We start from the raw sequence: 14939 nt of genomic DNA on the forward strand, positions 1-14939 counted from the left end.
CCCCCCACCTTCTTCCCCCTCCCCTAGTCCTTGGGAAAGGTACCTTGAATCAAACAAAGAGGGATTCCCTATCCCCCTTCCCTCCCCCTGAAAATCCAAACAAGGGAAGAAATCAATCAAGTTCTAAAAAGAAAAGGATTTTATTGAAAGAAAGAAAGAAAGAAAGAAAGTACACTATCTCTGTAACACCAGGATAAAAATATACAGGGTCTAGCTTATAAACCTGGAGAGGCTTCCCCCTCCCCACTTCTCAAAATAATCAAAGTAACAGCAAACAGGAATAAAGATATTTCTCCAGCCAACACACAATTGCAAATGCAGAAATTAATTATAAGACTAATCCGCCTTTCTAATACTCACTATACTGGATAGTAGGAAATACTTCAGGAAAACTTGGAGAACTTGAAGATATGTCTGGCCTCTCTTAGATCCAAAAAGAGAACGGCAACCCAAACAAAGAACACAGACAAAGACTTCCCTCCACAGAGATTTGAAATTATCTTGTCCCTTGATTGGTCCTCTGGTCAGGTGTTCATCAGGTTACTGAGCTTGTTAATCCTTTACAGGTAAAAGAGACCTTAACCCTTAACTATCTGTTTATGACACAGGGTAACTGTACCGGTGCTGGTGTAACTAAGAGTACATCTTCACTAGCAACGTTAAAGCAAGGGGCACGGCTCCCAGCGCTGGTGCACTGTCTATAGTGGCACTTTACAGCGCTGAAACTTGCAGCGCTCAGGGGGGTGTTTTTTCACACCACTGAGTGAGAAACTTGCTGTGCTGTAAAGTGCCTGTGTAGACAAGCCCTTATACTGTGTAGACAAGCCATGAGCATCAGCCGGTATGGCTACACTGCAATTACAGGTGTGAATGCAGCACGTGTACACATACCCAAGTTAGATTTGAGCTAATTAGCTTGAATAACAATAGTATGAGAACCTGGCTGCTTGTCCTGTGCTCAGTCCTTTAAATAATACTGCATGTCTTCAGAGAGACAATGGCCACGGGGTTGGGGGAAGCACTAATTATAGCAATGAGCTTCTCACTGACTGGCAGCCCTAAATGGTCTAGAGAAGAAACAACAGGGTATTTTCAGAGGATTGAAACCTTATTCTTTTCTGGTTAACTTCTCTGTTCGAAGTGCCTCGGAAGTGAGAGGGTGACACATTTCTTGAAATTGCAAGAAGGCACCGTTAGACTATGGAATAATCTCCCAAAGGATGTGGTGAAAGCCTCAGTGCTTGACACATTTAAAGCTAGATAGGACAAAAGCCATGGGGAATAAACTGTAGGGGACAATCCTGCTCTGGCTCCTGGTGGGTCTTTTTCATCTCTCTTTTCTATGAGTCTACTGTATCATACACATGAATGAGACTTAGTTTGTGTGTAGATAGGGCCATCTAGTGCATAACAATGCAATTTTTTTCCTATCTAAATATAGCATATTCAAAATATGCTAGTATCAAAAATTATCTTTTCTTTCGGGATGTCCACGCAGTGTGCAGAGGCGGTCAAAAAAGCAAACAGGATGTTAGGTATCATTAAAAAGGGGATAGAGAATAAGACTAAGAATATATTATTGCCCTTATATAAATCCATGGTACGCCCACATCTCGAATACTGTGTACAGATGTGGTCTCCTCACCTCAAAAAAGATATTCTAGCACTAGAAAAGGTTCAGAAAAGGGCAACTAAAATGATTAGGGGTTTAGAAAGGGTCCCATACGAGGAAAGATTAAAGAGGCTAGGACTCTTCAGCTTGGAAAAGAGAAGACTAAGGGGGGACATGATAGAGGTATATAAAATCATGAGTGATGTTGAGAAAGTGGATAAGGAAAAGTTATTTACTTATTCCCATAATACAAGAACTAGGGGTCACCAAATGAAATTAATAGGCAGCAGGTTTAAAACAAATAAAAGGAAGTTCTTCTTCACGCAGCGCACAGTCAACTTGTAGAACTCCTTACCTGAGGAGGTTGTGAAGGCTAGGACTATAACAATGTTTAAAAGGGGACTGGATAAATTCTGGCTAAGTCCATAAACGGCTATTAGCCAGAATGGGTAAGAATGGTGTCCCTAGCCTCTGTTCGTCAGAGGATGGAGATGGATGGCAGGAGAGAGATCACTTGATCATTGCCTGTTAGGTTCACTCCCTCTGGGGCACCTGGCATTGGCCACTGTCGGTAGACAGATACTGGGCTAGATGGACCTTTGGTCTGACCCGGTACGGCCTTTCTTATGTTCTTATGGGTTCTGTGCTAATGAATACAGTTGAACACTGATTTTTATGAACTAACTGGGGAATGAGGAGTCCGTAAAAATTAACATCTCCAAATTACAACAGGTACAGTGCATAAGCTAATTTGTTAATCTTTCAATGCTAATGTACATAATGAATGATAACAAATGTTCAGTGTGCCTCTTATAGTCTTGTCTCTTTGTGTGTACATAGTGTTCCTGTAGCCACCCATGTTTTGAGTGTTTATGCCCTCTGCTCAAGTATACACGCATGCACCTTGTTGATTGAGGGATAAGATTTTTTTTTCCCCATCAGGAAAAATGATTCATATAACCATTCACTCATAAGAGCAGGGTTCTGCGTAAATCTAATAAAATTAAATGATATTTTGTGTTAGATCCTGTTCTTAAGACGCTGCCTGTATTCCTGTTGAACGTCTGAATTCCTCAGAGAAGGAGGATACAAAGTTTGGGGGTACATTTTAAAACCTTGGACTATATGTTCTTCCTCTGGTCCCACTGTGTTGCTCGCATTGATAGCTGTGACCTGCATGAAACACACAATGGACTAAACATAATGCTTCATCTCTGGACCAACAACATCTGGTTCAAGAATCACTGAAGAAGTAATTTTAAAATGCTGGTCTGTGTTTTAGAATAAATTTAACTGTCACTTCTTCTCCCTTTTCCCAATCAGATACTGACCCACTTCCCTAAGCTGATATTAGATGGTGCTGCCTGCTGGTAGAGATGTGAACCTAACATCCTGACTGTTTGTGATTATCAAAGACTTTAGACACTTTTTTCAAGAGCTGTATTGTTTGCCCTGGTGTCCTGCTAAGATGGAGGGTCAGATCATCTGGCAAGCATGTAAATGCCTTAAGATATAGAGCTTGCCTACACTAGAGGTTATGTCTGCATAACTTCTGTTGCTCAGGTGTGTGACTAAGCCATCCCTGAGCGATGTAAGTTACACCAGCCTAAGCGCCAGTGTGGACAGTGCTATGTCGGTGGGAGAGCTTCTCCCACTGACATAGCTACCGCCTCTCATGGAGGTGGTTTTATTATGTCGACGGGAGAGCTCTCTCAGTGCAGTTGCACTGCTATAGCACTTCTAATGTAGACTAGCCCATAGATTCCACCTTACTCAAGAGGAGACAGCAAACCACACCCTGAAATTTTCTATTTTTCCTCCCACCCATCCCACCATCTAAACCTCCAGCTCATGGGTGTTTACACAGCAGGGGTTAGCATGCGTGTGAGTGACTACATTCTCACCATACGTACCATTTCAATTGCAAATCATAGTCTTCACTTCCTGCCCTGCTGTTGGATAGTATTGCCATGTGCAACTAATCAGCTTTTAAATTTCACCAGTAGGTGATGCCATTCTTTTCTAAATGATACTTTCAGCATTTATACGTCTTCAGAGCACCGTACAGACACCAACTAACTAACCCTTACCGTACTCCAAAGTGGCAGGCAAGTATCATCATCCCCATTTGATGATGTGGAAATTTAGATGGATAAATTAAGTGACTTGCAGAAGGCCATGGAGGGAGTCAATTAAGGTGACTAGATAGCAAGTATGAAAAATTGGGATGGGGGTGGGGAGTAATAGGCACCTATATAAGACAGAGCCCAGAATATTGGGACTGTCCCTATAAAATCGGGACATCTGGTCAACCTAGAGTCAATGTCAGTCACTAGTTCCTGGTTCAAGCTATGTGACCACACTGCCTGTGTCTGTAGAGAGTTTCTGAAGTTCTTGAGGATCCTTTTGAATAAAAGGTGTTACACAGATGGGAAAAAATGTCATGGAACTTGGCATTAAACTATAGGTGTTAAACTGAGCCCTACTTCCTTAGCAAGTCAATGATGAATTTTATCAGAGTTTACAAGCAAGAATTTACATACCTACATTTTTAGGTTTCCTACCGAAATTGTAACATGTCCCTTGTTTAGATCATCCCAGACTTCTAGAGAGGAAAAAGATCACATTGCTCAGATATGGCAGTGCCAATGGCCTTTGCAGGACTGCACCAACATTGCATATGAAAATGTACATAAAATTCTATCAAAACAAGGTCCTGGTGCTGCACCATTAAAGTCAGTGGGTGCTTTGCCATTGACTTCAATGAGCCACAGTTACAGTTGGATGAAATTCCTCAAAGATTTAAATTCGAAATTTGAAACAACATCTGGAAAAAATTCAGTAACATTTCCACAAATTATTTCCTTATTGCTTGACCAGCTCTATACCTCAGCAACCTATTTTGAATTTTCAAAATTTTGAAAAGGAGTGAAACGTCTACAAAATTGTCTTGAAATTTTCCTTCCCACAAACACACACACTCTCCCTCCACCCAGGGGCGGCCCCAGGCCCCAGCACGCCAAGCGCGTGCTTGGGGCGGCAAGCCGCGGGGGGCGCTCTGCTGGTCGCCGGGAGGGCGGCAGGCGGCTCCGGTGGACCTCCCGCAGGCGTGCCTGCAGAGGGTCCACTGGTCCCGCGGCTTTGGTGGAGCATCCGTAGGTGTGCCTGCGGGAGGTCCACCAGAGCCGCGGGACCAGCGAACCCTCCACAGGCACATCTGCAGGAGGTCCACTGGAGCCGCGGGACCGGCGACCGGCAGAGCACCCCCCGCGGTGTGCCGCCGTGCTTGGGGCGGCTAAATTGCTACAGCCGCCCCTGCCTCCGCCTCCCAACCAGCTCTCCCCCTGACCCTAATATTTGCTTGTATCGTATCTTCCTCGATGGAGGACTAGACTTGCTTCCTAGCTGAGTTCATCAACATTAAACTTGTTGATCATATAACCCTGCAGTTATAAAAAGAGGATTTTCAGACTGGGGGGAAAGTGTTGGGGCCACAGTTTGGGCACTCCTAGTGGAAGTTTGTGTAATTAATCCCCAAATGTTAACAGGTAGCAGCTTGAGGTTAGCTATTCTCAAGTACCATTGTTACTAATCATCCGTACATACCATATATAGAACACCAGCAGAACTCAAACAGCTTGGCCAGCAACAAATGTGTCAACAAAGACTCTGGTTTTATGGTTCATTACAACAATTAATAACACATCCCACTGCCTGCTAACCCTGAATTGACCACTTAATTTTAAGTGGTCTCCCACAGGACGTGTTAACCCCTTTAACAGTCTGTCCCAATTTGTATTTAGCTCAAACACTCTGGTTTCCCCAGACCTGAACAAGAGCTCTGTGAAGTTTGAAAGCTTGTTCCTTCCACCACTCGTCTACCTTGTCTCGCTTATATCCTGGGACCAACACGGCCACAACAACACAGCAAACAAATGTATTATTGTCATGTAATGACATTTCCCAGAGTAAAGACCTGCTTATGGACTCATCAAGGTCTGAAATGTCTGGCTTTACAAGATAATATGACCAGAATCTCCTTCTATTTTTTCTAGTCTGTATTTGTTTCTGATCAGAAGCTGAGATAAAGACAGTTGTTCTTTCGGATTTATATATGTATTGATCAGTCTTTTTATTTTTCTTCCAGCACTTGAACACAAATAATACATAAAGATTATGAGCAAAATTCACTATTGCTGTAAGCAGATAAACTTATGAAATAATGGATTTCTCCAGTTTACTGTAACAGTATATTTTGTCTTGGTTACTGAAACCTGGTCTACACTAGAAAATTAAGTCAGATTAACTACATCCCTTGGAGTATGAAACATCCACACCCCTGAGCAGCATAGTTAAGCCAACCTAACCCCCAGTGTAGACACTACTAAATTGACAGAAGAATTCTTCTGTTGACCTAGCTATCGCCTCTCAGGGAGGTAGAATATCTACAGCGATGGAAGAACCCCGCCCATTGGCGTAGGCAGCATCTACAATGAAGCGGTGCAGCAGTGCTGCAGTAGCATTTCAAGTGTAGACAAGCTCTGAGAAATCCCCAGCTACCACATAAAATTTTCATTCATGCTGCAGCTGCCATTGTCAGACCATATTCTGAGAGAGGTCTTAATGATGTATAACTCATAAATGGCTGTCTGAATGAGTTGGCAGCATATGTCTTCTTGGTAGAGATAGAGGGCACTGCTCCCCTCCAAATTTGACTTTGCCTCTCCTCCCCCCCGCGCCATGAATAAACAGGAAAAAATAAGTATCTTATTCTTCCTGGGTGGCTGTTTCTCCTTTCTGCTGCCTGCCTACAGCACCACTGCTGTTTCCAGAGCTCCCACTCCCCAGAACTTCCATCTGTTGTCTGCCTACTGCATCAGTGATGTCCCCAGCGTGCTTGCACCTCAGATCTTCCACCCACAGAACCACTAATGTCCCCAGAGCTGCTGTTCTCTATAGAGCCTGCATCTGTTGCCTGCCATGCTCCCACGGATGCCCCTAGAGCACCTGCTCACTAGCATTCCCATCCACTGGGCGACTGTACTTTTCCTGTCCTCAGAGATTTATTTTGCCTGCTCTTGGCCCATTGTACCACAAATATCTCTTGAGCTCCAAGTCCCCACTGCATCTATTTATCTATCCCGACCCTTCTGTTCAAGCTGTGACAGATATTGCAACCACATGCAATATCTTTGGAGTCCATATTGTATTAAATGTATGTATCATTGTAGCCCAAGGATTGTATGTAACTCCAGGAAGGAGAGTTATCATAGCTCCTCCAGGAACCAAAAACAGTGGGGGGACAATTACGGCAAATTGCTTAGGTTGTAAACACCTCTAGAGAGGTTCCACACCCTGGGGAGGTTTGCATGTACTGGTTCAGGCTGGGTTTTCCTGAGACCAACAGACAAAGTAAGGGCTTTTGATATCAAAAGGCTAGGTTTAACTTTCTCATCCACCAAGTGGGCAGGACCTTCTGTCCCAGGGGGCCGCACCTCTTATGGGTTGGAAAGACTTTGGCCTACTAAGGGCCTCATAAGACTGATGGGTGACCTCTGGGAAGCTTTTAGCATTAATATAGAATATTTTATTATATGTTTTATATGTAACTGGTTTATATGTTTTATCTGTAATGCTTTTACCTTAGGAATACAGGTGCTTGTTGAGAAGGAGCTGTGTTAACTTGTAACTGCTGGCAATATGCAGTTCACAGCCCTTGGAGAGAAAGCAAAGCACAGGTGCTGGCTTTTAGGCAGACCGGCTTGTTGGGGATATCATAATGTAGGCAGGGAACTGAGCAGCCTTAAAACCCCTGGTGAGAAGGGAAAGAGACATGGGTCTCCACCCAAGACAGGTGACAACTGGGAGCTGGAAACATTAAGTAGGTGCCCTCGAGGAATCACGGACTGGGGAATACAGGTACAGTTACTCTGACACTGTGACACAAACCACTTACAGAGGGGGTCCTTCTCAGTTACTCCCTGAACATTTGTATGTTATTTGCCATTGTGCTTCAAGAGAAGAGCTAGGCTCTGTTCTTCTTTAAAGGAAGAGTGCCATGACTTATGAGACTCACTTAGCATCTGATGAACACCCAGCTGCAAGTAACTAGGCAAATCTGTGTTTGTGTTAGAGACTGGAGAATGAGAGCTGATAACTGCTGATGACCCAAAGGATGGAAACTGCTGACTTGTACAGTACAGTTTCGCACGCAACTTGAAGTAATGGCCCTTTTGGCAGCTACCGGATGTTATGGCTATGCCTGCAGCTTTACAAGCTATGTTGTCATCTTCTCAGATCACAAAGCAATCAGTGTTTGGATAGGTGCCTTTGAAACCTTGTATCTTTTTATTTTGTTACTGAAGCATCTTAGAGCACTCAAAGCATTTTGACTCTGCAGCAGTCCTGTATAGCTCTTGGGTGTTGGATGAATACCAAATGACAATGTTTCCTCTCTTCCATAATATATGTATTCTGGAATTTGCTTCTTGTGTAAAGTTCTTGGTAAATAGGTCAATATCTACTGCATATAGGTCACCTTATCAGCTAAATCATGTTTCTGCATGTTTGGTAACTGAATCCCTTTCCAGAAGTATACTGAACATAGTGCCATATGAGGTTTCTGTAATGTAAAGCTTAGGAACATTTAATAAAATAATGCTGTAGTGTACTGTGAAGGGCAGAAATCGTATATAAATTTAACTTCAGCAGCAAAGTACTGCAGTAGAACCCCGATTTTACGAACATTGATGTTATGAACAACCGGTTACATAAATCATTTTTCCTGGTGGAAAAAAACCTGTATCCCTCAATCAAGAAGCTACACATATGTACTTGGCAGTGAGCAGAAGGCATGTGCACTCAGAGCAGAGGTGTATTATTTCACCAGTGGCTACAGGTACACTATGTTCATATAAGATTGTAAGATACACTGCATACATTTGTTACCATTAAAACAAAAAGGAGATATCCTATCTCCTAGAGCTGGAAGGGACCCTGAAAGGTCATTGAGTCCAGCCCCCTGCCTTCATTAGCAGGACCAAGTACTGATTTTGCCCCAGATCCCTAAGTGGCCTCCTCAAGGATTGAACTCACAATACGGGGTTTAGCAGGCCAATGCTCAAACCACTGAGCTATCCCTCCCCAAATATGTATATTATCATTGAATGATTAGCACATTAAGTTATGCATTGTATCTACTGCAATTTTGAAATGTTCAATTTTATGAACTTTTTGATTTTTAAACACTGCTCCGCAATCCCCAATTAGTCTGTGACATTGGGATTCTTCTGTAATGATCTCAGTCACGATGGAATTTACAGCAAGTTATATACTGACCTAATTAACATTGACTGTACATGCAGGTGTCAACAACAGATATCAAACCTGGGAGCTTCAGCAACCTTGCTAATTAAGGAGAATGCTAAAATTCTAATCTGTACCCAGAATGCTAAGGATGACCTGTGCATCCACTACAGAGCCACTATATTACAAGTTGACATTACCTGAGCTAAACTGAAAGACCTGTCATACAAAGCAGCTAAGACTACAGGATTTTGTCCAGTCACATCTGCACTCTGTGACTTTCTGTGATCCAGTCTGGTATTTACACACACACAGAGATCACACAGTCAGATTATGCTCCTGAGATATATGGACAGAAGTGGCTCACAATCTGCAGATCTCCCCTGAATTCTGTGGAGGTTAAAGTTAACATCAACACACCACCACCCAGGGCAGATCAGAGAGGGATCTCTGCAGGTTTAGGTTCCATATAGGAAAAGGAAGCTAAGAATGTGTGGGCGCCGCATGGGTCATGCCTGATTCCAGGACACACATACTCCATCCAACTTGCTGTCTGGCTCTGATGAGTTTCACAGACTTTTCTGTGGTCCCCTCAGCAGTGCAGAACTCCCCTTTTAAGAAGAAGGGGGGAACAGCTGTAGCTGTTGGGACCATGCTGGCAGGGAGCTGGGAGAGGGGCTTTGGTTCCCTAAAATCACCCATGTAGAGGCACAAAGCTGTGATGTGGATGCCACTGGTCTCTTGTGGGATCATGTGGGCAACAGGGACTGGTAAGATGTGGGAAACCTTGGAATCCAGCGGAATTTCCCTCCTCCTGTACGTTTTACCCTGGGAGGGGCTTTCTTGGCCAGTTATAATGGCACAACCATGCAGTGGTCTAGAAGATAAGGATATAAACAGCCTCAGCTGCCTCTAACTTCAACGTTAAACCTCTCTAGGGCCTGGAAGTGAGCAGGCGGGCAATGGGCTGACCGGACAGCTGCCTCATTAGATGCGGGCAGACGTTCCCCACCCTTGGGTGCCCCTGGGCTGCAGCGACTCACTCAGCAGCAGCCCCGCCAATGGGCGGTATATGCGGGGGGACCGTCCTCCCCCCACTATACTGCGCGGCTCGGGCAGGGGGCGCCACGTGACACCCTCTCTTCCCCGCGCGCCTCCGGGGCCGTCCCTCCTCCCATTGATACACTGTAGTGAGCCGGAACGTCCCGAGCCCTGCCAGGCAGCCTCAGTCGATCGCCGAACGGCGGCTCGGGCGGGTGGATCGCGCGGCACTCGGCTAGCGCGCCGGGCGGGAGGCGCGGCGGCGGCTGTGGGGCGGTCGGTGGCTCTCGGCGCTGCTGTTGCTGCTGCTGCTGCGCTGCCGGCTTCCCGCGCGCCCCCGGCCGCCATGGCGGAGCCGGCGGACAAGCTGTACCGGGCCGAGTACGCCAAGAGCGGCCGAGCCTCGTGCAAGAAATGCGGGGAGAGCATCGCCAAGGACTCGCTGCGCCTGGCCATCATGGTGCAGGTACCGCGTGGGCAGGGGAGCCGGCCCCGCCCACGGGCCCCGCGGCCGCCGCGCCGCCTTCCTGGCAACCCCCGGCGGGGCCGTGCGGAGCGGCCCCGGCAGCTAGGCCGCCGGCCACGTGTTGCTTTCAGCCGGTGGCCTGGGCCAAGTGTCCGCCCCGGTCCTTCCCCTCCGGGCAGCGCCGGTTGCAGAGCGGCCCGGGTGCGGCACGCGCCGGGCTAGCGCAGCTCTTGGCGGCACGCGCGGGGCTGGCCCTCCCCGGCACGGCGCTGGGCAGCTCGGGGAGCGGGGTGGGGGGATTTGTGCGGGTTCTGAGTCCGTTCGTTCGCCCCGACTTGTCCTCAGACGTCATCGTGGCAGGGATTTGTGCCCACGGGCCAGATGGCGGCTCCCTGGGATTTGGGGGGGGGGCCGCTGGAGATAATTTGGACTCGAATCTGAAGGAGTTGGGGCAGGGTGGTGGTGTGTGCTCAAGTGCGGGGAGTCGGTAGCGTGTGTGTGGGCCTGCTTTTGCAAGCTAGCTGCAGTGGAGCACATCTGCTCCTCAGAAGGGAACGCTGATGTGGTATGTGATCTTGCACATCAGACAGAAAAAATGACTTGATCGCCCACTACCCTTACTTGGGTGCATTCGAAGTGCATCGGCTGAAATGAGCAAGAATGCAATATGAAAGGCAGACAACTTATTAAAATCTTGCAAATGATTGCGTTGTCACAGCTTTATCTTGCTGTGGTTGTTTGATGGAAGAAAACAAGGAAAACCTTAAGTTATGTTCTAGATGGCTTCCATTTTAAATTCATCGTCCTGTTTGTTTGAATTTAATTACTTGAATTGAATTTGTTAGCAGATTTCGCAGGAAGATGCGATTTCTTGAGTTGGGGGAAAGCAATAGAAATTCTGTCCCTTGTTCTCACAGTCCATGTGATCCTGGGCTCTAACTGTTCATTAACTTCCTGTCTGGGGAATATTTGTCCATTTCTCCTCACTATATTGTTTTGTGAGTTGCTTATCATTTGCTGAACACATTACAATGCTGTTTACCTCAGTCTGCAGCTTGGAGACCTTTATGTGGAGATAAATAATTGCAGATGGGGAGGGCTGGAGATCAAAATGATGCATTCAGTTGAAGTGTAAGCTCAGTCTCCATTATTGCTGAAGAGCTGTGGAGGCTTTTTCACTTACATTCTTTAGTTTTCCTGGGCAGCTTAATGTGTGTGTTTGACAATGCTATTTGTTACTGGCCTAAATCTTCCCTCCTGTGAGTTTAACCTATTTATAGTGGCAACTTGCATGCACCCCTTCCCCCTCCATCTCTGCATTTTTAATGAAGTCTGCATCACCGCCCTAACAGTGCATTCTCACACCTTGCTCTGCTTTTCCTCATGGCCTGATGAAAAGTGTGGAAACTTGTGTTTGATTAATGTGGTTTAAAAAAACAACAACAAATCTGTAACTAGCCTTTCATCTCAGACCCTGTCTGTACTTTTAAACATAACCATGTTTAAATACGGCTTGCGTTCAGCTGCCTTATAGAATATTGCTTTTCATCTGTCTGGAAAGAAAAGAAACCTGTTGGGTAAATAAGTTTTAGCTTAGGGCTTCTATCCTAAGACTTTTTTTCTTGAAATTTCCCACCATTACCACCTCGAGTGCAGTTCTGCTTCTACTAGCAACAGTGTAGTGCAAGCGTAGGCCCAGTACTAGTATTATAAACACTGCATCATCTAGTCCTGCCTGGAGAAGTTTAGTGGTGATGAAAACACTAGTGGCAGCTGATGCCTTATCTACCAAAGTGCTCCCACTGGTGGTAACAACAGTGGGAACTAGTAAGGAGAAAAGGCTAGTACAGACAGACTTAGGAATTTACCAAGGTTAAAATATGCTTATGATTCCTCATGACTTTTTTCAGTCCACACAGGCAGGAGGAATACATATTAATAGGGCTGTCAAGCGATTAAAAAATTAATTGTGATTAATCACGCTGTTAAACAACAATAGAATACCATTTATTTTAAATATTTTTGGATGTTTACTACATTTTCAAATATATTAATTTAAATTACAGGAGAATACAAAGTGTACAGTGCTCACTTTACATTTATTTTTTATTACAAATACTTGCACTGTAAAAAACAACAAAAAAGATTTTTCATAGACTCATAGACTTAAGATCAGAAGGGACCATTATGATCATCTAGTCTGACCTCCTGCACAATGCAGGCCACAGAATCTTACCCATCCACTTCTATAACAAACCCCTAACCTATGTCTGAGTTATTGAAGTCTTCAAATTGTAGTTTGAAGACCTCAAGCTGCAGAGAATCCTCCAGCAAGTGACCCATGCCCCACGCTGCAGAGGAAGGTGAATAACCTCCATTTCAATTCACCTCATACAAGTACTGTAGTGCAATCTCTTTATCATGAAAGTTGAACTTAAAAATGTAGAATTATGTACAAAAAAACCTGCATTCAAAAATAAAACAATGTAAAACTTCAGAGCCTACAGGTCTACTCATTCCTACTTCTTGGTCAGCCAATCACTCAGACAAACAAGGTTGGTTACAATTTGCAGGAGATAATGCTGCCTGCTTGTTTACGGTGTCACCTAAAAATGAGAACAGGCGTTCCCATGGCACTGTTGTAGCTGGCGTTGCAAGATATTTACGTGCCAGATGCGCTAAAGATTCATATGTCCCTTCATGCTTCAATCACCATTCCAGAAGACATGCTTCCATGCTGATGATGGGTTCTGCTTGATAACGATCCAAAGAAGTACAAACTGACACATGTTCATTTTCATTATCTGAGTCAGATGCCACCAGCAGAAGGTAGATTTTATTTTTTGGTGGTTTGAGTTCTGTAGTTTCTGCATCAGTGCGTTGCTCTTATAAGACTTCTAAAAGCATGCTCCACATCTCGTCCCTCTCAGATTTTGGGCAGCACTTCAGATTCTTAAATCTTGGGGTCGAGTGCTGTAGCTATTTTTAGAAATCTCAGATCGGTACCTTCTTTGCATTTTGTCAAATCTGCTGTGAAAGTGTTCTTAAAACGAACATATGCTGGGTCATCATTGAGACTGCTATAACATGAAATATATGCAGAATGCAGGTAAAACAGAGAAGGAGACATACAATTTCCCCCCCCCCAAGGAGTATAATCATATATTTAATTGATGCATTATTTTTTTAATGAGCATCATCAGCATGGAAGCATGTCTTCTGGATTGGTGGCCGAAGCATGAAGGGGTATACGAAGGTTTAGCATATCTGGCATGTAAATACCTTGCAATACTGGCTACAAAAGTGCCATGCAAACGCCTGTTCTCACTTTCAGCTGACGTAAATAAGAAGTGGGCATCAGTATCTCCCGTCAATGTAAACAAACTTGTATCGGTTAACAATTGGCAGAATAAGTAAGACTGAGTTGCATTGTAGGCTCTAAAGTTTTACACTGTTTTGTTTTTGAGTGTAGTTATGTAACCAAAAAAAAAATCTGCATTTGTAAGTTACACTTTCATTATAAAGAGTTCACTTCAGTACTTGTATGAAGTGAACTGAAAAATACGATTTCTTTTGTTTATCATTTTTACAGTGCATAGATTTGTAATAAAAAATAATATGAAGTGAGCACTGTACTCTTTGTATTCTGTGTTGTAATTGAAATCAATATTGAAAATGTAGAAAAACATCCAAAATATTTAATTTTTAATTGGTATTCTATTATAAGTTCAATTAATTGCAATTAATTTTTTTGAGTTAATCGTGTGACTTAACTGCAATTAATTGACAGCCCTACATATTATGTCATAATCATAGTTTGGCCACATCCGTGATTAAACCTGGTTATTTTTGTAGCATAGAGGTATTTTATTATTCTTCTTTTCTTGGAATGAACACATTCCTAACTGGCTCTTCATTCCTTGTTTTTTCCTTGGTACCAAGTGCTATTTGTAGGCTTGGATAAGGCTGCCTTCTGGAATTAATGCTGTGTAATGTGCACAGTTAAGTTTCATATTAGAATATTATTGAAATTTGGAGGTCTTTTCCAGGGTCCTAATAGAAGGACTCTTTCAGTCTTTTTGAGAGCAAGCAGGAGGAATTGGGGATAGGATTAAAATACACTTAATTAATTTGACATTTTTGCACTATGGAACAGATATATCAGACTTTTGTCTAGAGCATCCATGTAACTTATAGTAGTTGGAATTTACAGTAAAACTTTACTAATCGGGACACTGGATAATTCACAGACAAATTAGTATTCTCCCTTCACGCCACAGCAGAGATTTAATAATGCCATAACAAAGTCTCAGTCTTAGTAATTAAGACTTGTGTTTTACAGAACACTCACTGGTGTGTTATAGAGTATTGCAAATAATTAAAACTAAACTGCAATTATCAGATTACAAAATAAAGTTAATGTAAAGGACTGTCCTCTTACATTTATTTGCTTAGTTGATAAGGGCTTTGTCAAACTCCCACAAAAGTCAAGGGAAAGAGTCCTGTTGACTTGAG

At 43.9% G+C, this 14939-nt stretch overlaps 1 protein-coding gene across 1 annotated transcript in view; it reads left to right on the forward strand.

The window, feature by feature from the left end:
• The first annotated feature begins 10235 nt into the window (after positions 1-10235).
• Positions 10236-14939, forward strand: part of PARP1 (poly(ADP-ribose) polymerase 1) — a 62044-nt gene continuing 57340 nt past the window's right edge. Inside the window, exon 1 of the mRNA XM_045011437.1 lies at positions 10236-10424. Coding sequence (XP_044867372.1) covers positions 10305-10424 — 120 coding nt within the window. The 5' untranslated portion in view covers positions 10236-10304. The remainder of the gene's footprint in view (positions 10425-14939) is intronic.

This window comes from Mauremys mutica, chromosome 3 (genome assembly GCF_020497125.1).
Source record: "Mauremys mutica isolate MM-2020 ecotype Southern chromosome 3, ASM2049712v1, whole genome shotgun sequence".
In the NCBI taxonomy this organism is placed as follows: Eukaryota; Metazoa; Chordata; order Testudines; family Geoemydidae; genus Mauremys; species Mauremys mutica.